General features: G+C 46.7%; 1 protein-coding gene across 2 annotated transcripts in view; it reads left to right on the top strand.

Moving 5' to 3' along the window:
* Positions 1-27,272, top strand: part of LOC139061212 (calcium-activated chloride channel regulator 1-like) — a 266,208-nt gene that overhangs the window by 160,132 nt on the left and 78,804 nt on the right. For both annotated transcript variants that reach the window (XM_070540869.1, XM_070540870.1), the window contains exons 9-12: positions 6,787-6,901; positions 11,806-12,033; positions 14,295-14,582; positions 26,903-27,205. In XM_070540869.1, coding sequence (XP_070396970.1) covers positions 6,787-6,901; positions 11,806-12,033; positions 14,295-14,582; positions 26,903-27,205 — 934 coding nt within the window. The remainder of the gene's footprint in view (positions 1-6,786; positions 6,902-11,805; positions 12,034-14,294; positions 14,583-26,902; positions 27,206-27,272) is intronic.

The raw sequence follows: 27,272 nt of genomic DNA on the forward strand, positions 1-27,272 counted from the left end.
GGGGAGTCCAAACACCAAGCCCACATGCCACGCGTGCGACTCCAAGCTGCTCCAACAGCGTCCGGCAACGGCCTCTGGGTCCGGTGCCTCTGGCGGTGTCCGCTCCATGGTACAGCCATGGTCCGCGCCAGTCGTCGTGACCGCACAGCCCGATCCGCCGCCCCACCGTCGCCAGGCCCCGATCCAGTTCGACATCACCCGTTGACGCAACACGGCAGCGGAAACACACGCGAAACACTCTCGAAACGCAAAACACATAGATACAAATAAATGACTAACACAAAAGCAACACGAACCATACCTAAGGAAACACATACACAAAAACAAAACGAAGACGGCTAGGTAAGACACGGAGAAACAAGAAGCCTAACGCAGAAACACTGAACAAAGGGAAAACAAGGACCGAGAAGGGCGGATAGCAGCTTGCCTGATTGCAGCGAAGAGGATAGCTGAGAGCTTTTTTTTTTTTTGAAGAGAAGTGGGTGGCTGATCCAAAGTTGTGGATCCGCATAGGCATGCCTCACCTCAGTACAAATGGTTACTCCGTCTGAGTTCAGCCGGACACAGTAAACGTGGTCTTCACTAGCGCGATGACATACGACTTCGACGCTAGCGGAAAATCCTTCCACGGACGCACACTGTTCATCCGCGACACCAATCAAAATTGACTTCGAATACGCGACTATGTGATGAACAGACGTGGAAGGTTCGGCGATAGACGAAGAGTCATTCCACGCCGGGCCATGTCACAGCGCGAATCAATTTTAAAGAAAACCTTGGCGCTGTGATGACCGTGCGATACATGCCGGAGTGGCGCTAATTCGCGTGTCTCCGGCTCCGGGGGTTACCACCTTGAACACAGCTTTTACACTGCAGTGTTAGCGGGTGGCACACGATCTTCATCGGCCGAGCTCGTTGTGCCCCCGCATAGTGAACCCACCCGGGGCAACAGCGACACACGCTGTATCCGGCCCCGCGCGCCCGTTGCAACACAAGCAACGCTACGGCGCCCGCGCCCGTGCAATACCAGCCACGTTCCGGCGCTCCGCCTCTCTGAGGCCGTCGAAGAACTATTTACAATTATTTACAAACGGGTCACTCTGCGGTCCCTTCGGCGCTCTTCGGGCCGTTTAAAGAAAATACAACAAGACGATTCCGACACCCTTTGGCGGGGGTGGCGGGTTTTCGTTCCCCCGGCTGGCTTCCCACCCGGGCTGTCCTCCCCGTCATCGCCGCGGGGTAGCGGGGGAGCGTCCCCTTCTGCGCGCGGGACGGAGGGATGTCCGGGGCGCTTGCCTCTTCGCGGAGCAGGCCTGTTTCGTGGCCTTTGTCTCCGCTCGGCTATGCGCTGCCAGCTTTGCCCTCAATTGGTGGTGCAGAAGGCACCACCACTAACCGGTCTTCCTAAAGGTGACAGAGGGCATATCAATAGTGCGTCAGCTATCACGGCTTGCATTTTGCGAGGAAAGGCGCGCATCAACTGAGAACTGCCGGGCAAGCCACTGAGCCGCGCCAACAATAGCAAAACCGAGAACTTCTGCAGAGTTAGCCGGCCTTAGAGGCACTGTACCCGAGCAGTCCGCGCAATTAGCAGCCGCCAGAATGGTAATGATGCTAGAGACCCACGAAAATCCTTTGGACTCACCGAATCGTTGGCAAGATGGAAGGACGGAAAAGTCAGCCCTCCCGGTACGAATCGGCGAGACCTCCGGCCCCGCATGGTCTCCACAATCGATGACGACTGCAGCATCTTGGCGGCCACTTGACTCCTTTCCTCGTCCGCGCTTCGCAGCGAGGAACTTCGAAGCGGTGGTCCAATACGCTTACCACGCTACATTTACTGAGGCAAGGTATGGCAGAAAGAGGGAGAGGAAAATAGAGGAATTCGGCACACGGGGGAGAGACATGGCTCGGTTAACAAAGCACGTTCGCAACGCAACCTCAGCAACGCAGTGGCCCGGACACTCGGCCAGAGGCTGATTGGGCCCCTGGCCCCACGTTGGGCGCCATTTTGTGGTGTTCACCCGCGACGCTCACGGCGCGCCGGACGACCACCACCGCGGGTTCGAGCACTCCGAGCCGCCATGCGTGCAGGGAACCGCGCGTCCGCGCCTACTCCGGCCCGATCCGTGTGCCGACGCGCAGCTGCGCGCGTACGCGCCCCGCCGGCCCCACAGCTTAGGGGAAGGCGAGACCGCGCGCGCGCAGCAAGGGAGACCCTAGGCAAAGCTCTCGAGAAGACAAAGTACATTTATTACACTGGGAGTCAATACAAACACATGTTTTAGCATCACGTCCGAATATAAATCTGATTAGACAAAACATGGCCGAATGGTCGCCGGTGGCCGCTAGAATGGCGCACCGCGACAAGGAGAGAAACAAAGAACAAAGAACCCTCAGCAGTAAGAATTTGCCTACCCTTCGGTCAGCTCCTGCCATCGCGCGCCCCACAGCAGAGAAAGGGGAAATGGAGAGAAACGACAGACGAACAGACGGGGGCACGATCGGCAGACGCTGCCTCAGGACATCGAGACGACGGAAGAGTGCGCGCGCGCCCGGCGAGGCCGGGACCCCGACGAGCCGAAGTAACCATCGGCCGGCGGCGGACAAAGGAGGCCGCCGCCGGCAGAGAGGAACATGTACGCACCTTCCGACGCCCCGATGTGGTCTCCCCCGGGCGCCTGCCTTGCGCGCGCTTACCCGGAGTGCACGCAAGCAGGGCCCGAATCCCGCCAAAATGTCGGCCACTAGGCAAAGCCTGTTGACCTTCGCGTGGGCGGGGTGACAGCAGAGCGACAGTGTTTTATGACCCGCTGCCACTCCGCCCAGGCAAGGAGGAGAGGGACACGGAGCCCCCCGGCAACACAACGCAATGGCTCCACAGAACCACCGCGAGAGCCAGGAAACCCCACAACATGATATGGTGCATTGAAGTCCCCTCCAATAAGCAACGGTGCATCCTTAGCCAGATTGGTTGCCTTGGTCAAGAGAGATTTGAAACTCTGCTTCGTGTCCCGGGGCTACTGTACAGGTTTAGCAGGTAAACGCTCCTCTGACATGACCTTTGCCGACCTAAGATTACTTCCACCATCATATATTCAATCTTGCGATCTGCCATGTGAAGATCATGTCTAATATACGCCAACCTCCTATTAATGAGATTAGCGAGTCCTCTGCCCTGTTCATTATCCTTAACTTCCGTTTTGAAATTCGTTAAGGTCACGTTAGACGTCAGTGCTTCCTGTAACATGACAACTTGAGGCTTGACACCACGCGTTCTAACAAACTGCTGCAGAGACGCCTTCTTATGATTGAACCCCCTACAATTCCACTGCCAAATACTAAATGAACTATTTATTAGAGCCATCTTGACCATGGAAATTTGGTGAACTAGTTTTGAGCTCAAGTCCACTCGGCGACTTACCCTGCTGGGCTAGCGGCCGAGTGCACTCCCGCTCCATAACAGGGACCACTGTCTCGTTTAGATATATTTCAATTTTGCCTAATCTCTGATCCGTGATACTTTCCTGTTCTTCTATCCCCTCCAGTCTACTAATGATCTGATTTACACTTTCTTGCAATGTCGCCATCATTGCTTTAAGCTCGGAACCGACTTTGCCCTGAATCCGTACGGTCGAGGATATGTACTCTCACCCAAATTACTTTTCGTTTTTTCCCTCTTTTTTCATCTTTCTTATACAAAGTGTTTCTTCTACGAAATCTGTGCTTGTTGCCTTCAGTCATTTTTATTACAATATCATGTGTGAATTGTATCCCCCCCTATGTAATGCTTCTCGGGGCCTTTAGGGTATTGAAAATAAAATAAAAAGAATAACACAATAATAGCAACAATTGAAAAGGAACACTTATCTTATAGAACACGATACAAGTTCTCCTTAGGCGAGCAACAGCGCAGTGCTAGTTGCAGTCTCCCCAGTAAAATAAAACACAAAGGGCCCATTATGCGACATAATTCTCACGAAAAAAAAAACAAAAGCAAGATTCGCACAAAGAAATATCAAAGCACTATTTGACTAGCTTCGTATTTAGCAAACAAAGAATAATATAAATAATGTAGTTAAACATCAAAGAGAGCAACAGCTGAAGGCCAAGAACAGCAATGTTAAGAGGAAAATCAATTTGAAAACCAGCAATACGTTAGCAAAATAATAATTTCTGTAAGAGAAGCAGGCAACCCTCGGCGGCGGAAGGGTGCCAAATTAGTTTCTCCATAAAGGGGAAGAACTTGGAACACAGCTGCTGCATAAAAAATAGTTTTAACATATGGTTCTCACTCGATGAAGAAGTCATTTTCCTAGAATTAGTGAGCATTCAGTAATCAGTTCAGCTTCAGTGAGTACAGAAATCGTATGCTCTATAAATTATTAATGTAGAATACCTATACCATATTTCCATGCAAGTGAGACTACAAACCAATTCGTGTGTAGATGCATGGATACATAAGGAATGTCAATGTAATGGCAGTTAGTGGTTACGTGGTACCACAGCACACTTGGCATGCACTAGTCAATCAAGTGCAGTGGCACCAGGCCACATCATACTGTTGAGAGTGCGGAGACGCCCTCGTAGCCGTATCAATCAGCCCGTTCCTTTCAAACAGCCTCAATGCTTTTCATGCACTCAGCCTGACACCAAGTAACAGGATTCTACATTTGTCACAACTTTGAAAACACACAGCGCTCCTTTTAATGCGATCAGGTGCCACGAAAGGTCAAATCATAGATTCAGCTGATGCTGAAGACAAGTTGCTACATCTATATCTCCGTTGCGTTATCAGGTTGGTGTACATACACTGGGCTCAACATGACAGCAGTGGTTAACTGCATTGGCCCCTGCAGCTGTTTACAAAGGAAACATTTTGCAGTGTGTTGCCACTTCAAAGGGAATTTCATTGTGCTGCGCTGAGCATAGTGAGGTTTAACCTTCTAGCCATTACTCTCGTTACAAGTTAGACAGCTACCTATTTGTCAGAACTCGTGAAGGTACATGGTCCGATTCTATGTGGGCCTGGAGGGTTAATCGTATTTGGAATACCGCTCTCTTGCTGGCTAGCTTGAGCATCCTAAACATGAAAAAGAGGACAGACTCTTCTCAACTTACTACTTACCCCGCATTAAGATATGCATGTTTACTTGAAGCTCATGATTGATTGTCAGTATAACGACAGGACTGGACGTTCCAAAGACAATCATTGCCTTTCCTTAGGCGCGTTCATGACGGGCTTTATCTTGACCAAATCACGTGTGGGCTTCAAGTTAAGGCACGTTTGAAAATGCAGGGGTCAGGAATACGAAGTAGCTTGAGACACCTAAAGTCACCGCTTTTTAGCTTCTCTACATGCAGTGATTAGGATAAAATCCCAGAGTAGATATCAACAGCTATAGCATCTCCTCTATCATTGTAGCAGACCTAAGGCATCTGCTTAAATAGTACCACTGGCAATGAAATTTGTCCTTACAAGCTGTAGAGCACAGCGAAGCTTTATCTAATGTGCAAAAATACGGACTGTTCAAGAACACGTGACACTATATAGCTTGTGCCTACAAACTATACAAGCACGCAATAGTGCACGCTGTACAAAGGAGCTATATAAACGTACAGAAGAGCAACAATGCGTGCAAAAGTTCACTTAGCTCAACAGAGAGCCCTTATTACAAAAGCCCTCCACCAGCACACAGAAGTAAAGCAATGCATAAATGGTGACTATCTCACAACATCGAGCACCACTATCGAAAACGTGTGCCGGAACCATTGAAAACATTGTGCCTTTGTGCACAAAGCCTGTGGACCGCGAGAATCACAGCACAAGAAAGACCAAGGTGGGCATGAGAAGCTGCACTTAAACATGGGAATGAGGGTGACAGAGAGGTAGGTCGCTTGTCTATCACCATTTGTTTCGGGTTGCAGTTCAGCTACTCAAACTCGTCTTCAGCATGCATCAATTGGCAAAGTATATTACTATCCCGACAAGAAACACCGGCGATATGCCTTGAAGTGTACTGCCGAAACCATTCTGTATTTGCGTTGTGCATGAGCCTTTCCAGCCCAAGCTAAGCACTCATGAGCGGCATAAAAGAGAAGAAAGTAAAAGAAAAAACCGCCAAAATACCTCGAAAAGCATGCGCCTGCTGACGGCTGCACAATACTGCAGACATGGTGAGAATAAGAAATGAAGCGTGACAGCATCAGGAGGCACCACAACATGAAAGTGGTTCGACGTAATAGTTCTGCAGAAACCCACAATGTGGACAGCAGTAGTTAATGAAGAGAGAATGAGGCACCCTCCGAATTGTAGCAATTGCTAAAAAAGAAACCCATAAGGGTTCCTCCAAAAAAAGTGTCGCACTTGAAGAAAAATTCGTCCTGGTCCGGCACTCTAACCCAGGACCCCTGCCTTACCGGGGCAGCCGCTCTACCATCTGAGGCATCCGGGCAAAGTCGAATTTGTCAACCACTCGAAGCAAAGGCAAGAATTTGATTTTGCGTTTCGAATCCCGGCCCAGGGCGAATTTTTCCTCAGCTGCCAGGCTTTTCTTTCGAGTAACCCGTATGGGTTTCGTTTGCAGCAATTGCTACTGTTCGGTGGGTGTCTAATTATCCCTGCATCAATTACTTCTCTCTACCTTGCGGGTTTCCAAATAACTATTACGTCAAATTCTTACCGTTGCTTCGAACTATGCCCTCGCTGTTCCTCGTATTATCTGTCGACACCTGTCTTGGCACGTGCCTTCTTAGTAAGTGACAAGCTTTCAACCTTACATTCAGGCTGCCCCCACCCAACATGGCCAAACCCATCCAAGTGGATTTTGAAGAAGTCCAGCAAAAACGTAAAACGATCCAGCGAATTGTTTTTGCTCTAGACGTCTCCCGTAGCATGTCGGTAAGTGTCTTCTGCTTCTTGCGCTATTTGTTATTACTAACCTTCCGCAACATTCCCCACGTTTGAAACTCAGGCCTGGCATAAGCTGTTAAGCGATTACTGAGAATTCATTGGAAATTACTGAATACCCAGCGCATTAACCAGCTCATGTAGTCAAGAATTTTGTACCATCTTGTTTTTTAAGTGCATCTATAAAACAGGCTTCGTAAAAAACTTCATAAATTTCTGCACAGGGCAGTCAGCCACGATGTTGTTAACGTAGTTTGGAAACTTTATTATTTTATAGGTTATCACAGTATCATTTAGGCCGGCAAATGAGCAGTACTCAACGAGACAAGAAATGAATTAAACACTCAAGGTACAGCTTTCCGACAGTCACCTACCGTATGTTCCGAGTGCAATATTCTCGGTGAGCCGTAGCCACATGGTCTTCCATTGAAATTCAAGCCAAGAGCAGCGGCAATGTCTATAGTACTGCAGAATATTGCGCTCCAACAGAACAGAAAAATAATTGCTCGTTGCCTTCTATATGTACTCCCGCTCTGACCGAAAGTTCTGAAATATTATTAAGCTCCTGAAACGGAAGATAATGTTATCCACCCAAATTTGGCAAGAATGTTAAGCTCTTAGAGGATGACGGAAGCGCGTGGCTGTACTGCATTGCACGGCGTAGAAGAATGTATCAACTGACGGGACATACTATTCAAGAGCCAATAAACGGAAGACGTCAAAATAAGACACTTTCCTCAACAACACATATTGCTTAGTCATTCGAATGGCCTCCCAGAATCTCTCTTCACTCTAAATAGCCTATGTCCATCCAAGAATCTTTGTGGAACGTGATGAGGCTCAAAGGCAGGGATCAAGGAAACTCCTAAGCACAGCTGCGCAACCAGCTCCTGAACGTGAGTTTGCATCTAAAAAAATTACTGTCAGCATAAATTCAAAAGCGAGCATTTCTAAATAGGCTTGACGGGATTCATGATGTATTTTTCTGCAGCGCTCACAATTCCACGAAGGGCGAAGCAGAAACACACATGCGTTGACTCTCAGCTGACATTTATAGTGAAAAACATCGAGAAAGAGAGCAATCCGTAGTCTTTGAACATGCGACGTACCCCGGCCGAAGCGTTGCTGTTTTATTGGTGCATACTCAAATTTGGAGCCTGTCGTCAGCTCCTATGTGACTGTGCCGCGCGTGCTAGTCCGACATTCCAATTCCTTGTCCCATAGCCGAATTGACTGTTGACCGACAGCCCCCTTTTCTTCTGATGTGAAGTGCTTCGATTATTTCAAGGATGTCTGTTTCTGCTTCGTCCTTTGTCGAATTGTGAGCGCTGCACAAAAAATGCGTCGTCATGAATGCTTACCAACTTGCTCGCTTTTCTATGGTAATGCAGTCAACCGAGTTCTTATGAGACATTCATTTGAGGGATCAACAGCTGTTTGTGCGCAAGCATGAGTAAGAGCGGGCGCAAGACAGAAAATCTGGGGGCTTTGCTCTTTAAATATATTACTCTGCATAGGCATTACCGAGGAGGTTTCTATGTAGGCGTTTGTCCCTAGGCATGCCGGCATTGCGGTGTGGGATCGTTCGTTTGCGCTCGGACGCTGGCTGCCGGCGCAGTAAATTAGGTGAAGCAGCGGGCCCTGACGGATGATTTGGCGACCGTTGCGTCAGAAAGACTGTCTGACACCTGCGGCGCTCGTGCTAACTCAATCGTGGCGGATCATAGCTTTCTCGCGCCTTACTGCAATGTGTCTTGTTAATGAAACCACAGCTGTTTCTGTGGGAACAGTAGCGACTGTAGTAGAGCCCTGACCACATATATTGAAAATCTAGAAGGCAGAGTGCCTTAGCAATCACGGTTGAACGCTACTGAGTGACAGGCCGCCGGTAACGATGACTGACTCAGCACCCGCGCCGCAGGCGTGAAAACATCGGTCCGGCGAACCTTCAGAGGCGAAGTTCTGACTGATGGTGCAGAAGTCGTGGGGAGGTGTAGGGCTGAACTTAGCGTCACAAGTTACTTAATCGTGTTTTTTTTCTAATTATAAAAGTGTGTTATTTCACATTATTGACGGCACCTCCAGGACACCAAAGTGGCAACGGGACACCATATGCAAAGCTGGAACCCGGACTGGTCCGTGGGTTCGCGCTTGCCGAGGGCTGCGCGTACGAAGGATCGGCTGTCCGCGACAGCGGACAGCCAATTTTTTTATGCGAACACCCTCTGGCACGCTTCGGCCTCCGCGACCCCAACCCATGGGCCGCCGTGCTTCTAGCTTTGATACCCACGCTACCCCTTGGGTGCCCTGAATATTCTGTGCCGTCTGCTTTAATACAAGCTCAGGTGCCCTCCTAAGGCCTCCGTTTTCCTGCTACGTGTGCCCTCCTGGAGCAGTGCTTGTAAAAAATCCAATCTATCGTCGCGACGAACAAAGCAACGCGCGAGTTAAACAACACCAGTCAGAACCTTGCCCCTTCAGACACAGCGATCACCAAATGGGGCGTCCATGCCTACTGTCTTACCGCGCTGGCAGCGAGCGGTGGAGCGTAAACAAACTGGACCGCAGTATAAAATGGGCTGTCCACTCTCGCGTACCTGCGAGCCCCAACCCAAGGACCAGTCCGGGTTCTAGCTTTGATGTCCTTGTTGCCACTTTGGTGTCCTGGAGGCGCCACCAATAGTGCGAAATAATGGCACGTTGTTTGAATTAGTAAAAAACACGATTGAATAAATATAATTGCGTCAAGCCACCAACTTGCGATGCTAAGTTCAGCACTAAAACGCCCCATGACTTCTCCCGAAACGCCTAGGGACAAGGGCATACAACACGCGCTAAGAAACTCCGCCATTGTGCCTAGGCATAGTCGTTTATTAAAGGAGCACAAATCCCCTATTTCCTCTTTCGCACCCGCTCGTACTCGCGCATGGGTGCAAACGTCTGTCGTCTCCGCAAATGCCACACCCCGCTGTACCTACTATAGCAATTGGAGATACGCGTCCGGGTTCTCTTGCTCCCACGTTTGCGTGCGCACATGTTACATGCAGAATGTATACGCCGTATGGATATTAAGCGGCCGCTTCTCCTTAAGCAAAACGCCATCAGGGCATCTAACACGACGTAGTGATGTGAATCTAAGTTAAAAGCCTATTACATTTTGCGTTTGTCTTGTTCTCTTTTCGAACATTTGGAATGGTGCATGATATACGTGGCCTCAGAATGCCCACTGCGCTCGTATCGGAGGCAGCCCTTGGGCCCATACTGTTTTCCTCAAGATCGCGAGGTGAAGGCCTGACCGATTATTTAAGCACATGCTATAATAGTACAAAGCCTCTAGTTAATTGTGCCAGTGGTAGTAATATTTTTCTTGCTATGGGAGGGGGCGGGCGAATATCCACAGCCTGTTTCAAAAATTTGATTGAATAACTCGGTATTATCTAATAATAAAACTTGACTAATAAAACGGGCCCCTTGGTTAACCCGCTTTCTTCTCTATATAATCTAGATAGTTTTGTTGCAAATTGAATTGAATATATAAATAGTTACGTTTCAGAATATCAGAGAGTCGTTTCAGAGAACGTCGCAGGGGCGAGTTCTGGGATTTTTTCTAACATCCGTTGGGCTCTACATGCACATAAATGACGCTCAACGTTCTTTTTTTCACTCGGCATCCATCAGATTGCACCAATGCTCGCGCGCGTAATGCGCATGCATGCTAAAGAGACTGTCTACCGTTTTTCAAGGACCTTCTATTTTGTAGTACTATAGAAATCCTCCCCACTTGAAGTGTCTCAATGTGCAGTATTTCCTGCGGTAAGCGAGTAGAAATTTTTACAATATAATTTTTGTATCTGCATAGTTTCCGCTTAAAAGTGTGTGCGGATGGCGGCGATAGTAATTATTGGACGCGATGGCAATCTCAGAGACCACGTGTCAATGCATTACTCCAATCACCGTGGCTCCATTCATTTTCACAAGCGGTGCAACTTTTCAACATGCGCTAACATCTATTGCATCTAAGTTATATAACTCTTCCTGCACCACTTTTTGGTTACCTGATGGTGCACAGGTTCCATACACTTTTTCACTGTCTAGCGACGTCACATGCATATGATGCTTGCACCACTTTCACAGCCAAATTAAAGACAATTTTTTTTTGTTTATGAGTACAAGCATGCTCGTGTCGTTGTATATAACTCGCAATCTTCTCTACTCTCACTACAATCCAAACACATGTTGCGAGTGCCACAGTTCGTTTAAGTGACCTCTAGAATAGAGCGGCCTGGAATTGTACCCAATACCCCGTCTCCTTCTCAGGAAGTAGTCGCTGGTAGGATTCCTAGAGCCCCCAGAGCGCTGCATAGCTGTTAATTCAAAATGGGGGGTCTTCACTTTCGCGTTCGGACTTAGTTTCCCATCATACGTTGCGTAATGTTTAGTGAAATTGCCCAATCGACTGTTTAGACCGAATGAAGTTCACACTATATTGAAACGTGTATGGGCGGACTCCGAAAAACACCGTACTATAACTTGTTTTCGGATCTGCCAATTTGAATTAATGTTGCTAATTATAATTTTTAAATGTGATACCTGCGTTTTGTGAATTCGAACATTTTTTTTGTATTCAGGAGCAACATAAAAAATTGCTTCTGTAAATACGCATTAGATCGATTTAGTGTGAGATGTCGAACTGTGTTAAACGAGTTGTCTATGCAGCGTCTTCTAGTGAAATATTTAAAACTAACAATGTCTCTTTAGTCGATGACTTGTCCCGCTTTCTTGTTATCTTGTGCCACTCCAGTGCCATGACCCCACCACTCCACACAAGGCGCAACATTGTTAATCGCCCTTGCTATTCTGGACAATGTCTGCACTCTAAGCCTTCCATATTGCAGAGACACAATCGACTGCAAATTGTGAAGGATGCGGTTGTTGGCTTCCTCCTGAGCTTAGTCGACGACTCGATCCGGCTCGCCATCGTCAAATTCAGCAGGGTGGCAGAGGTGCAGCACCCAATGACGGCTGTCAATAAAGCAACCGTGGGAGGCTTTCGCGATGCTGTGCACAACATGTCAACGGCTGGCGGCACCTGTATTGGCTGCGCTCTGGAGAAGGCTCTTGAGGTATGCTATGACGTGAAACGTTTATTACCAATTCTATAAAAAAAACATCTGTATTGTCGGTCTGTCCTGGTTGTGAAGAATCAGGCCTAGGAAAGTCGCAAAGAAACATTTTTTCGGGCAACCCTGTGCCTACAAACCCAAATTAAACCCCTGTGCTCGCCAGAAGCGTTGCGTTCATCGTCGAAATTTGATGTGCGGGTCAAACGCATCGGTAATAAATAAGTGGCTCGTATACATCCCAGCGTATTTGCCGGTGCACTGCTAATGTATGGTGTGCTTTGCCTTGGGATTGCGTAGATAATTTTTTTGCCGCCTCTGTGCAATCCTATACTAATGCCCGGCATGTGCTTTATCATACTAGTTTTTTCTGCTTTTGGTTTTGCACGGTTTCCGCCCTCCCCTTCCCCTTTTTTAGCAATAATTACTACACGCTTATCGAGAGGAAGGTTTGAAAAATAAAATGTGCATTTAAAAAAAATGACCTAGTCAGATATATTTAATGGAGGCGTTTATGGGGCGCTGTATGAACCTTCTAAATTGCCGTCCCAGATTTGAGCAGCCAGTTATATTATGCAATAGTTGCAGTAAAAAAAAGAGTGTGTCTGCTGAAAAAAATGAGTTATTCAAAACGCAAGTGCATGGCGGCATTTGTTCAAGAAACTTAAGTATTGCTTCAAAAGATTTGAGTGTGACTGCTCCGATATTCAAGGATGGGCGAGCCTGTGCAAACGCTGCGTTCCTCATGTGAGAGCTTATCACCCTTGGGCAATCTCTAGCTGCTTTTACGTCATTCACCCGCTATTTTGTTTCTCATTTAAAGAAATCGTTTTTCATTCACAAAGAAAAGGGGAAATTTGAGCTTAAATTGGTATTTGCAGTATACGAGCCTTTCGGCGTGCTACACGAATACGATAAGAGGATGATTGTACGTAGAAATGGGCAGAAAGCTTTTACGTGATGTGGCAATATATTTTTATTTGCTGTGCCGCCAAATGATCTAGGTCCAAGACCGATACAATATTCCGGCAAGGGTACCACATAAATATAAGTAGAACCTCGTTCATACGTTTTGTGGAAAAACCGCGAGAAAAAATATACTAACCGGGAAAACGTACGATCCGAATAACCAAAAAAAAATTGACAGACTCAACTTTGGCTGACATCTACATAAAGCGAAGCCTAGCGCGGATTGTTACGGCGCGAGACGCCGGCACGCGTCGAGCTGGTGATGCTCCGGCGGCCCGAGACGCGTTTTCTTGTTTTGTTGTTGCGCGGTATATTAAAAGGGCGAGGGGGAAGCTAAACAACATCGCGCTGGCGGGTGATGCGGGATGCCGCCGACGCGAAACGTGATGCCCACATCACGTGGCATGCAGCTGGGAACGGCGCCGCGTTGGGATTATCGCCTAGTAACAGCGTGCAGTACGCTAGCAATGACACTACGCACAATGCGCTGCAAAACAGATAGGTGAATATGCTTATCGCAATAGGCTTGGCGGCAATAGCTGTGAATTCGGCGTGCGACGACCGACGCGGAGATTCGCTGGGACCAGAATAAGGAACTGTGCCCGCCATAGCTTTCCAGTGAGACAGGCGGCTATATACCGTGTTGATCACGTGCGCAGCCAGTGCCTTTTCTTGTTCACGTGGAATCTGTAGCGGCCGGAAAACGTACGATCGCTGTCTACAGCAGGGAACGGCGGCGCGTTTCGGTTATCGCCTGTTAAAAGCTCGCACTACGCTTACGACGGCACCTGGCACTCTGAAACAGGTTGGCGAAGATGCTTATCACAATAGAATTGGCGGTGATAGCTGTGAATGCCGCGTGCAACTACCACGGAAAAGATTTGCTGGCACAGAAATGAGAAACTGAGTACGCGCCTGCGCTTTGACGCGAGATGGGCTGGCTAGTGCTGCGGTGAAGCTGCCGCGGCGGGCCGCCTTATACTGTTCTCAACCACTCGCGCCTCGCGCATTTTCTTGTTCACATGAGATCTAGCGACCGGAAAACGTATTATACGACCGCAGTTTGGCGACGTGCTGAACGTTGGTGCTGAAAATTTGTGTTTTCCGGGAACGTATGAACCGTTAAGAAATGAGCGTAACTCTGTTGGGTAACTTTTTGTGTTCTCGAACGCGAACGTCTGCGACGGAAAAGCGTACGTAGCGGGAATGTATCAACCGAGTTGTACTGTATCATGAGTGTTATTACGAATGGTATTACATCCCTAGTATATTGATTCCATCTTTCTTGTGTGCAGGTGCTGCGTTCTCTTAACGAGACTCCAGAGGGCGCAGTTATAGTGCTTTTGACCGATGGCATAGAGAATCAACACCCCTACATTGACGACGTCTTGCCGCAACTCTTAGAGGAAAAGGTCGAGGTTCTGGCTATGGCAGTAGGAGACAAGGCTGAGGACAAGCTTGAGAAAACTGCTGCAGCAACAAAAGGGAAGACCTTCTTTTTTCCAGAGAGCCATGAGAACACATCGAGGGCCTACATCGAAGCTACCGAAAGTCCAGAGCATGGGCACACTAGACAGCGTTTGGTCAGTACCCTGTTATCTAAGAGTAGACGATAGATATAAACTTTATTGCAGATCCAGTTGCTTCAACGCCTTCGTGCATTGTTTTCGCCTTATCGAAATCAAAAGGTACATCGAGTTTCACAAATATCCGTAAAAGTCCAAAGACGCCATAAAGGCTGACAGGCAAATAGAGCCGCTTTATATTTTACATTTGACTAATATTTGCACTGTCACCCAAAGAGGAAACCGCAAGTGAGAAAAAAGGTTTCGCATTGTGCTCGAGCTCCTCGGAGGGAGTGTTAATACACAGCGATGACACATTGTCATGTGACGCTATAAGGAACCATTGCTGCGAAGCAGAAACGTCGCCCTTGCATCCACCAGGCGTGTATATACTGTTCGCATGCATAACGTCTAATTAAAGTGCATGTCCTGACAATTTTATGCGACTATAAGTTGCTTAGCAAACTGCTCAAGCAATCTTCAATGAAGGGCAATAACCTCACGATACTGTGCACCTATTATTAGACTTTACATACAAATCTTAAACAAAGGGGCATATTCTCACAAGTTTCTAGACCTATATATTAAAATGCATATAGTAATATTTATAAGTAACCTCTATAACAGGGGCAACCTACCTCCTTTACCTTAGCGGTTGCTGTTGCGTTTCTATAATCGTAGCCTCTCGTATTGGCATTACGCCTGGCAATTATTCACCCGCGCATCCTTCCATGCTTACCCATGAATTGTGGCCATTGCTCCTTCGGCCATCCGTTAAACTTGCCACAATGCACTAGCGTAGCTCACTGAGCAGTACTTTATAAAAATAACATGCCGAAAAATGGACCGAATTCAAACAACTTTCAGCTATCAATTACTTTCTTGTGATAATGTAGGCATCTACAGTACTTAGTGTAAACTTCACTGCTGCGTTGTAGCAGTGTTTTGGTCAGGACTTAAACACTACTATAACACAGCAGGGAAGTTACGACTAACTGCAGTAAAAACGTATGGTATGAGAAAAAACAAGTTTCGGGACACTGCGAATTGAAATGCTGAATTTTGGCCGATATGTTTAAATATCAATGTTCGAAGGTGCTGTTGATTGAGTTACTCTAGTGAATTGTGGTGAAATGCGACGGATGGACGATGATGCAATGTCCAGAAGGAGGCGACAGAGAAGACCTCCAAGACTAGATGCGTATACGACAAGCTTCAATAATAAAAAATAAAAAAGATGGCCGAAGATCTGTGCCCAATATTAGGGATTCAAAAGCAAATGACATTTTATTGCTGTGAAAGCTTCATTGCAGCGGGGGTATCGGAACTTGTGCGAAATTTATCAGCACATGTATTTAAGAAAAAAAAATAATTGATTAGATTTGGTTTATTGCTTTAGAGGACATCTCGTTGCAGACAGAAAGCAGCCAGAGGCAGGGTGTCAAACCGAAAAGTCTTAGGGTTTGGTTGGGCTTCAGGCTTAAGACTTATGAATATTTTCGGTTTCTGTCCGACTTCAGCTACGGTGAAAAAAATGTAATGGTTCTAACCGGTTTGGACCGGTTAGTACAGGTTCATATTGGCTCGGACTTTAGGAGAATTAAATGTTTTAGTCTTACCAGCGAACTTACTTCGGTGAACTATAGTTGATTGTAGAATGTCTTACTTTACTGCACCTTCATTTACGAAAAAATTACAGGGACTCTTAAGACCCCTATTAAGAGACGAATGGCGAAAGCCTACTCTTCCTCCTCATATTGTTCGCCTCTTTCTCTTTGACCCTTCTCTTTCTCTTCTTTCTTTTAGTCAGTACTGCTCACTACTAAGCATTTTAGTCATTTGTAATCATTTGTGGTCATTACAAGCCGTCGTTAGACATGTTGGTCGTATCATAGTCATTACCAGTCATTATAATTTATTCCAGTAATTAAGTATTACTTGTCACTATTGGGCATTTTATTAATTTCTAGTTATATGTAGTCGTTAGAAGTTGTCGTTAGACATATTGGTCATTTCGTAAACGTTACTAGTCATTGCAAATAATTTCAGTAATGATTAGTCATTGCTACTCACTACTAAGCATTTCTAGTTATTTGTAATCAATTCAGAATATCATAATTCAGAATAATCAAAAGAATTATGGATGTAACGTTAAGGGATAAGAAAAGAGCAGATAGGGTGAGGCAACAAACGCGAGTTAATGACATCTTAGTTGAAAGCAAGAAAAAGAAATGGGCATGGACAGGACATGTAATGAGGAGGATAGATAACCGATGGTCATTAGGGGTTACGGATTGGATTCAAAGGGAAGGGAAGCGTAGCAGGGGGCGGCAGAAAGTTAGGAGGGCGGATGCGATTACGAAGTTTGCAGGGACAACATGGCCACAGTGAGCACATGACCGGGGTAGTTGGAGAAGAGTGGGAGAGGCCTTTGCTCTGCAGTGGGCGTAACCAAGCTGATGATGATGAATCAATTGTAGTGATTAGAAGCCATCGGAAGACAGGCTGGTTATATGCTAGTCATCAGGAGTCATGACTAGTAATTTCAGTGATTATTGGTCATCACTGGTCATTACCAGGCATTTTAGTCATTTCTAATGAATTGTAGTCGCTACAAGTTGTCGTTAGACATATTGGTAATTTCACAGTCATCACTAGTCATTACAAGTCATTTCAGTCATTATTATTCATTACTGCCTACTAGTAAGCATTTTAGTAATTTTAATCAATTGTTATTACAAGCACTCGTTAGACATATTGCTCATTTCGTAGTCATTGGTAGTCATTACAAGTCATTACTGCTTATAACTAGCAATTTCTAATCAGTTGTGGTCGTTACAAACCGTCATTAAACATATTGGTCATTTCAGTCATTTGTAGCCAGTATTAGTCATTACTAGTCGTTATAAACGTCTACCAATCACTATTATAACGTTATTATTCACTGTCACTATCAGTCATTGTTCATTCTTTTGTCTGTCTTTATTCTGTCTTCGTATGGCATGATGACGCTTCGGCAGACACTGCGGCGGTCACGTTACCTGATACAAACTTCGCCATGACGCTAGAAAGGCTCTCGCTTAAAAAGAAAAAAAAAAACAGAAAGAAACGAAGTTGAGAAATGCCGCGTACGCAAGGGCAGGATAAGATTTTGCAAGAAAAGCATGGCCACAATGCACCAACCAAACTTGTATTTTGATGCGTGGTTCTGCTGTCTGCTCGCTCCTATAACTTGGCGCATTCAATTTGCTCATCAGCGGAATCCTGAGATACACGCCAGTCTTCCAGAAGGCCATACGGGGAACTTCTAGCCTCGTAAACGGGGAGCGCCATACGTCTACGAGCGAGACGGCATGCGCTCACTTCGTCACTGAGGCCGTGAGAAGCACCTTGCCTTCTTTGGTGCTTAGGAATCCACCATCTCACTTGCTTGCCAGCCAAGAGACTTGGGGCTACATTTTAAGGAACCATTGTGGCTCACCCGATTTCCTTATCAAAGAGCTCCGCACCCACTGCAACATTAACATCTTTGTGGCATATGCCTCAAGTACGCCTCCAAATACCCGTGATTAGGAAGAAAGGCCAGGTGTCATCAACAGTTCTAAATTAGCTTATGTTATCGCTTTTATACGAAGTTTATGCGCCTCGCGTTCGTTTACACGCACAGCGCAACCACATAGGCCAACACAACGCCCACCATTCTAACACATTTGGTCATAGCTACGCTCCGACAGTCGCATATGACGACGTCCAGAAAATTTGGTTAGAGTAAAAGGACATGTTCGCTACAAATCAGAAAAAAAAATTGCAGAAGAGCTCATTTCCGGATGATCGTAGATGGTAATGAAACTAGCATTCGAGCAATGTAACAAGACACCGTATTTCTGATGTCGCGTTTATGTAAAATATGTATTGGTCAAGCTGCGATTTCCGATGCTTCGGTTACAGGTGGCGCACTCCGGTATCGTCCCACTTTGCCGTAGCACTCGCTCGCCTAGGTCGCCCAAGAGAACGGCCGTATGATGAAGACTGCACGATGCGAACGCAGTGACGATGAGGGAATGACGAAGAAGGAATGGCGTCGATGGAACGGACAAAGACAATGACGATGAGAACGACTTGATGACAATTAGACGGCAATTTCTGAATGGTGGCAATGCTATAGCGACAACAGTGTGACAACGACGGCGACGTGAACACAATTGGATGGTGACGAGTGCCTTAATACGATGGCATGATCACGACGGTATGACCGCGATGTTATGACAAAAGCAATTTAATAGGCCCAGTCTCGCGACGATGGAATTACGAATATGGCATGACAATTAACGGCGGCATAATAAATGTTTAATGACAACAACATGATAAGGATATAATGAAGAAGAACGAACGACGCTGTTGGATAGGAAAATGTGGTGTAAATTGACGATGGCATTACGATGATGGGATGAGGTTTCTCAGGTGATAAGACTGAAAAACAAATGCGTGAAGACAACGTATTGACGAGCGTCACATGTCGAAGAATGACGACGGTGAACGAACGGTGCAGCACAACGACGGTAAGACAATGATTGCATGAGGACTCTATATGAGGACAAAGGCGGAACTGCGACCGCAATACAAAGCCTGTATTATGACGTTGGTGTGTCGATGTTGACATGGCAACGACAGCATCCAGAGAGTCAGATGACTAAGCTGGACTAACAACGATGGCATCCCGAGGGTGGCGGGACAACGAATGCGTGAGTACTGTATGGTGACGATGGCTTGGCGAAGATAGCATGAAGATAATCTAACATATCTGGACCGACGACGATGCAACAACCATGACGGTATCACGACCACGTACCTAGTGGCCCAAGATATCAGGCAACTTGGGCCACTGGGTCAGCGTAAAAGGCGCAAGGATGACCGTATGATGCGGACCACAGCATGAATTGGGAATGGCTACGATACAACGACCACGACGTCACCAGGACTATGAGCACTTACCTCGTGTCAAAACTATTAGACTACTAGACCCTCGGGGTCGGCGTAGAAGGCATGACGACGACACATTGACGAGAGTTAGATCACAAAGTGGGAGTGACGGCGATGTAACGACCCCGGCCAGGACCATAACACACCTGGTGGCACAGGCTGGCGGACAACTTGGTTCACTGGGTCAGCCTAGAATGCTGACTAGGTAGATCTACAGATAGACACACTGATAGATATACATATAGATAGACAGAAACGATCAAAATAGCTGAAGTAGAAAAAGAATCCTAACCACATTAAAATGTGACCAAGTAGCCAACTATTACAATGGTGTACAACATACCAGCTATACTAATCATGTTTACCTATTGGGATCCTACTTTGCACGATGGTAGGTATCCGTGGGCCACCAAGAAAAATTCAAGTCATAGCGTAGGGCTTATTGCATCGCGTATTATTTCTAGCGCGGTCAATTAGTTGGTTCTGTGGTCAGAAGTAATGGAGTGTATGTTGGAAATTGGAATGCTAAGTGCCTATGGCCCAGGAATTTCGTAAATGACAAATTATCACTATAATGATGACAAGGCATCATTATAACATAATTTGTCATTTACGAAATTCCTGGGCCGTAGGCACTTAGCATTCCAATTTCCAACATACACTCCATTACCTCTGACCGCAGAACAAATAATTGACCGCGCAACGATGACGTAGCTCAGACTGATACATACGAACGAAGGTTGCATAACCCGACACATTCTATCCTGCAGTCGCAAGAAGTATTCTCTGCATTGTGTCCAAGACTGAACTAACTGTCAGGTAAACCAGCCAGCTAGTGTGTGTTCAGAGCACGACTGGATACACTGATTTGATGCCAGCTGTACTGTTTGATTCTGTATTTTAAGTCTTGGTTGAGCTGTTCGAAGTACTAGGATTCGGACTGTGAAACAGCAAGAAAGCTTGATAGCCCTCCACCCCTCTCCCATTGTGAGACCACAACACTGTAAATTTAACTCACCCCGTCTAAATCAGCTTAGATGCTACCCTTATTCGGTCATCGCGACGCGTAACATCGCGTAGAAAAATAATTTGTTTTAGGTATTGTCTCAGCGCACCACCTCAAAGTAGCAATGCCGTACATGAGATATAAAGTTAAGGCAACACTGCGCATAATTCGAGGTCTGCACAAAAGCTTGGGAATAAACCAGCAGGGAACAACTTCCCTGCTGTTTCATAGCATTGCTTTAATCCTAACCAAAATACTGCTATAACGCAGCAGAGACGTTAAGACTAAGTGTCGTAAATCCCTACGTTATTTGAAGAGAGTGTCCTCTTGAGGCTGCGAACTGAAAGTTAACTACGGCCGAACTTTTGACATAGCATTCTTGTAAAGTGCCGCTCAGTGAAGTACGCGTGTAACTAATGATGATGCAATGATGCATGGATGGACTTCCAAGACTGTAGGCCTATACAACTGGTTACAATACAAGAATGCTGCGATACCACATAAGAGCGTGTGAGGTGTACCTGTACTTAACGTTGCGGTTACCCATACCTTTTAATTTTCAGATGCGCAATATTGAGTGAATATGGCCGTTTAATAAAGATTACTTCAGCAATTGTTTACTACGTAACTTCTAACATATAGGCACAATAAATTCTCAGAATATGCTCCTTTATTACACTTTACCGTTCTAAGAGAGTGTATGAGGCAAGTGATGAGATGGGTCCTATCAACATCGTACGCACGCAGCCTGTTCACCAGGCACACTAGCACCCACAATGCTCGTCGCGCCAGCGGTAAAAGGTTCAGCGCTGCCTGGGCTACACTTTAGAGCTGGTTTAATGTCGGCTGACAGTGCGTCTATTAAGCTTTGACATTTCTGCGGGGAGACGCACTGTGCCCGTCTCATGACCTTGCAACACCGAAGTGGTGACCACGCATGCGCTGCCTTCGATGTCCTGGCCGCACCATGATGGGCTCCAGCAGCGTGAGCGCATCACTAGTATCCATGTAGGGATATAATCGGTGTCGCAATAAGGGTCGCATTGGTAGAGGATAAGGGTGTACGTTGCACTCTGTGCGCAACGGTTTTGTTATTCGTCCTCACAAGAATATATTCTGGGAAACTGAGTTTTCAACAATACAGAAAATCAGTTAGAATCAAGAGAGTTGCAAGGATAGTGCACAATATATGACCTAGTAAGGTTCAGCTGGTGGCTAATTGTTCGGGGCAGCTATTCCTCGGTGTTGCCTTGTTGCCATGTTTGTGCTGCGGAACAGTTTCTTGTGTGTGTGTGCCCTATTCAAATGGAAGAGCAAATGCTTGAAGTACTTGTTCACTACCAGGGGCGCAGCCAGGGCGGGGGGGCTTATGGGGCTTCAGCCCCTTCCCCCCAAGAACTTTTTTCGTCCTGCTATGCGCCACCGACCAAAGCAACCCCGGCGGCGGAAATCATTCTGGATTTTGTCTAGAATGGTCTTTTTCACGCTTGCATATCAGCGCGACCATAGAGCAATCGGGCTGGATCCCGCGGCAACGCCCATGCAGCGAGTCACATAACGCAAGGAGCACCATCCGAGCACAATGTTCCAAGGACGTTTTGATGGCAAGCGGGCTCATCGCGGTATCTCGCAGAGGACGCGGAATCTACGGTGTGCATTGATTTCAGTTCTGAAACTTTATCGGTATAAAGTTCTCATAAACTTTTCATGGGAAAGGTGCGCTGACATTTCCAAAGTCGTGCTTTAGATTTTCAATTTCGGAACCTGGTACGTTGAATGTTGTTATAATCATTTGATGCCAAAAGTACATTGACTTTTCTAAACTCGTAAATCTGACCATACGGTGATACAACGAGACAAGCCAAATCAAGACATTATCAGACAAGTTGACAAAGCACGCAGCGAGGTCCGATGAGATGAAGCGTTGGGGTGGTTCATTTTTGTCGTCATGGCACTGACAATAATATCAGCATTTCTTTAACCGGCGTCAAAGCATCCACGTCAAGATACTAAAGCCAGCAAACGTAACTATGTTCTCATTTATTTTTCTATTTTGACTTTTATTCGCGAGGACACGTTGAGCCTCTTCCATGTTTTTTTTGGTTCTCGCTCCCGCGGGCTGCCGGAGCCTACCAGAGTGAATGCGCTTTTCTCGTGTTGCCCCGACCACCGCGCGTGCGCACTTCGATTCGTGTTCGTTTTCCTCTGGCCGAGTGTATTTTCGCCTGGCAGAGTTTTGGATGCTTTCTGGCTAGCAGACGAGAAAAATAAACAATGCATGGTTACTCGCCGCCATCTCTGCGCGGACTCGAACGGGCGGCAGGTTCTACAAACGTTGAAGTTCCAAGCTATGAGAACGCGAACCCAAGAAACCTGTTGGATAGCTCGTCACGTCCAGGACAGGTATCTCGTTGTCCCTATACCGCGCAACAAGGACCCTAACCTACACTCTGACAGGAGGAGTGCAAGGGCCCAGTTCATGGAGAAAGCATTCAGGCCCAATTCCATGGCCCGTTTTACGGACGCCGCATTGTATGGGACGAACAACAAGGGCGCAGTGGCAGAGGTATGCGACCACCGAGGCCACTTTACCTCCACTGTATCGACACTCCCCTGCAAGATCATGGAAGCCGAACAGCTGGCCAACTGCGTGAGCCATCTGCGAAGGCCAACACGCAAACAAGCCACTGACGATCCTCACGGATTCCCAGCGGGCCTATCGCAATATCCTACAGGGAACAATCGGAAGACCTGCTGCACAACTCCTAGGCCAAATACTCGAGGAGGATCCTAAGACCATCACCACCGAAACAAACATCGAGATACCGGGCCACACTGGCATCACGGTCAATTTGCAGGCCGACAGAGCAGCTCGAGATTTCGTGCATGAGCGAGCTCCCATCACGCCGGCTGCAGAAGACCCGGACCCTGTCGATCACGAGTATTCAGCTATCGTGAACTACCACAGAGGGAGTAACTTGCGATATCGACCGCACCATCGAAATCTAAAGGCAGAGGATGTCGCTGCCTCGCATACGGTCCAGACAGGCACTTAAACAGGAACCTACACGTATTACATCGCATAGACCCCACAGCCTACAGGGACGAATGCCCGTGGTGCGATGACTCACCAACACTATGCCACATTACGTGGGAGTGCACACTACACAACATAGAACACCCCGACATGAACACCGCGAGAGAGCACTGGGAGGCTCTGCTGTCCAGCTCGGCCCTCGACGACCAGCTCAAGCTGGTATAGAGCCCTGGTCTAGGGGCCCCGGCCATTAGAGATTCTTCTGAGTTTTTAAATTCTATCTATCTATCTATCTATCTATCTATCTATCTATCTATCTATCTATCTATCTATCTATCTATCTATCTATCTATCTATCTATCTATCTATCTATCTATCTATCTATCTATCTATCTATCTATCTATCTATCTATCTATCTATCTATCTATCTATCGATCGATCGATCGATCGATCGATGTGATTGATCTATGCGGGGACTTGAAGGATTGCGCGTTCGCTTGAGCGCTACCGCTACGGAAAATTTTCTCTCTAGTGCACGATACCGAGCAGTACGATACCGAGCAGTCTCTGCGGACCAAGCGTCTCACGTTTTCTTCGACATTTCTTCGGTAGCCACATTAGGTGCCCAAAGTATGCATTCGATTGTGGCCAACATGCTTTCCTTTGCGTTTTTTTCACGTCCGTGCCACGCCTCGCAAAAGAAAGAAATATATTGTGGTGGGGCAACAAAATGTCGCATAGTGAAAGCTCGATTTTGTTACTCCTTCTACCTTTGCGGAAGTTAATGGGCTACAGGACGCTTCAGTTTCCGGATACTCTTATTATATTATTGCGATAGGAATTATACGGACACTCAACGCACATTCCTGCCGTCGCCGTCACCCTCATGTTCCGTATGAAGTCCAAGGGCGATATCACCATGACCGCGTGCCACATGCTGCATGTGCGAGTGAAAGCGTAAGTGGGGGGGAGGTGGTATGGGTGAGCCGACGATGGTGGCTCAGTCTTGTGTGCTCAAGGGAGAAAAGGGGGAGGAAGTGCACCGCCTCCTGTCACGCGCGATACACCAGGGCGAGTGCATCAGGAGGGAGCTGTGATCAGTGAATCTGTGGTTGCGCTACATGTTTATTTGCCTTGTTTGATGCATTACATACAGTGACTTTTTCTTAGACACGTAGATTTATTGGAGACTTATACATATATTTAGATATCTTGTTGCGAGCCTATGTGTATGCCCGTGCAGCAAACCTTGTTTCCAGTGCCACTTTTTTGTCCTTTATCAAACTGTACCTTCGCATTTGTATATTCCATTGTGCCTTCGCATTTCTAATGCACGTGGGCGAATCAAATGAACGTGAGTTTATCCACCCCGTGCATTAATGGTTCGGTCAAATATGTGCGAGCCATGCATGTAGCACACAGGCATCACTAATTTACAAAAGAGACATGCAGGTGAGAGGATAAAGGTTCTTTAATTGTCTCATACATTGGGTTGATTATAGTTGCGTGACATAATGGAAACTCCCAATGTTAAGCAGCGTGGTGTCGTGAGGTTTCTGACGGCTGAAGGTGCTTCCCAAAGGTGTTTCTGGTATGGCTGCCGTGTACGTTGAACATTGCATTTATTGGCCACTGTGAAGCGTTCGAGCAAACGGTTCAAAGAAGGACGCGAAAGTTGCAAGGACGATTTAAAACCAGGCCAAAGCCACCGTGCAATCACACTCAACACTATTTCAAAGGCTTATGAGCTAATTACACAAGAACGGAGGATAATCATAGATAAATTGGCAAGGCATGTGAACATCAGTCGCGGTTCGTGTCACACCAAATTTCATCAACATCACGACTATTGGCTCTTGTGTGTGCAATGGATGCCCAAGATATTGAACCACCGCCAGAAGAACCAAAAGGTTCAGCGCTGCCTTGACTCATCTGATCCGATATCGCAATGAGGGCGATGACTTCCTGTCTGCAACAGTGACCGGGGACGAATAATGGTGCCGCTGCTAGGAGCCTGAAAGACGACGGCAAAACTCGCAGTGGAAACAATCAGCATCACCATCGCCAATGAAAGCAAAGGCCGTCATTTCCACCGGTAACGTGTTGACTTTTCTTTTTCGATAGTCAAGAGCCATTAGTGAACGAATTTGTTAAACATGGAAAGGCTACCGATCGCTTCCAATACTGTGAAACGCCGGATAGGCTGCGTGTTGCAATCAAGAACAAACGACCTGGAAAATTGAGCAATGGGGTCATGTTGCTCTACGGCAACGCCCATCACCATGTCACTGATGTGGCTAATACAAGAATGGCAAACTTCAAGTGGGAAAAGCTGAAACATCCGCCATACAGCTCAGACCTGTTGCCTTGCGACTCAACATTTCGGAGCTACTGAAAGAACAGCTTAAGGCAACCAGATTCATGTCGGATGGTGGCGTGAAACAGTCAGTTAGTCTTTTTGAAGCAGCAACCCAAGCAGTTTCATGAGACGGGAATCGCGGGACTTGTTACTCAGTGGGACAAATCTCTAAATACTCATGGAGACTAGTTTAACTTCAAAATAAATTACCCCGTTTGTCATATATTCGCATTGGCTCACTTTCATTTGACTCGCCCTCGTATATGTTGCAGAACTACTTTTATATGTGCTGTCTGTTATGGCAATAATTTCAGCGCAATTACTCACAATGCACGACCGATGAAAGCTGCTCCTGCGCGATAAATTGTAACAATGAAAAGCGTCATTGAGACTTTTCCGTGGTCGTTGTATGCGTACAAAGACGTAAACAAGGTTCTTCAATGACAAAGTTTCATTTAAGGAGTTGTCCTCAACGTGTTTATTTCATGGCCTTTACATTTTACATATCAGCGACTTGCGCTGCATTGCTGGTTTCAAACTGATATAGTTCTAAAGTTCGTGTCATATTTTCTTTACTTAGTGCACAGACAGAAATCATGGAAGCATCATAATCAGCTATTTCGGGCACAATTTCTGACACATACGAGCATGTTCTTTTATGAAAAATACATATTTTACAGGGCGTAGCGTTCAAGAATTCGTTTGTAGCATCTTTGGCAACAGCAATACAGTTATTAATAATTTTCCCGAGCTGATCCTGAGTATTAGATCCGGAGCTGCAACGTGAGCCCCCCCCCCCCCCCCCACCCCCCCAGATGAAAGTTCTGGCTACGCCACGGTTCACTATCAAATTCTAATCATGTTAGAAGTAGCTTACGTACCACGCTACTTTTCAACTCAGAAATCACTGTAAGCCAGTAAACGAGGCCAATGTGCCGGTATCTGTTGGTTTCAGGGGCTGATCACTCCCAATGAAACTGGAGAAAGTGCCACCAGGGTACCAGTGGCTGACGGCGATGAGACCATGGGCTTCTATAATGAGAAATTAAGCCCACAAGAAGGAGCGCTGAAAGCCATTCCGGAAATGTCTTATCGCGCCTCGAAAAAGCAGATAGGCAAACTGGCTGATGTTGCAGAACCGCACTCCCTCCAGTCGGCTGACAGCAAGTGCTTCCAGCTCTCCGGATACGATTCGAAGATCGCCATCCAAATGTCGTTGGGAGATGCAGTGGAAAGCGGCGCAGTCAAACCTATCACTGTGAGTATGGGATGTTAACCCCATAGGAAACATCAAAATATTCCAGAGGCAGCCACAGTTTTCGAGC

Source organism: Dermacentor albipictus, chromosome 6 (genome assembly GCF_038994185.2).
Source record: "Dermacentor albipictus isolate Rhodes 1998 colony chromosome 6, USDA_Dalb.pri_finalv2, whole genome shotgun sequence".
Taxonomy (NCBI): Eukaryota; Metazoa; Arthropoda; class Arachnida; order Ixodida; family Ixodidae; genus Dermacentor; species Dermacentor albipictus.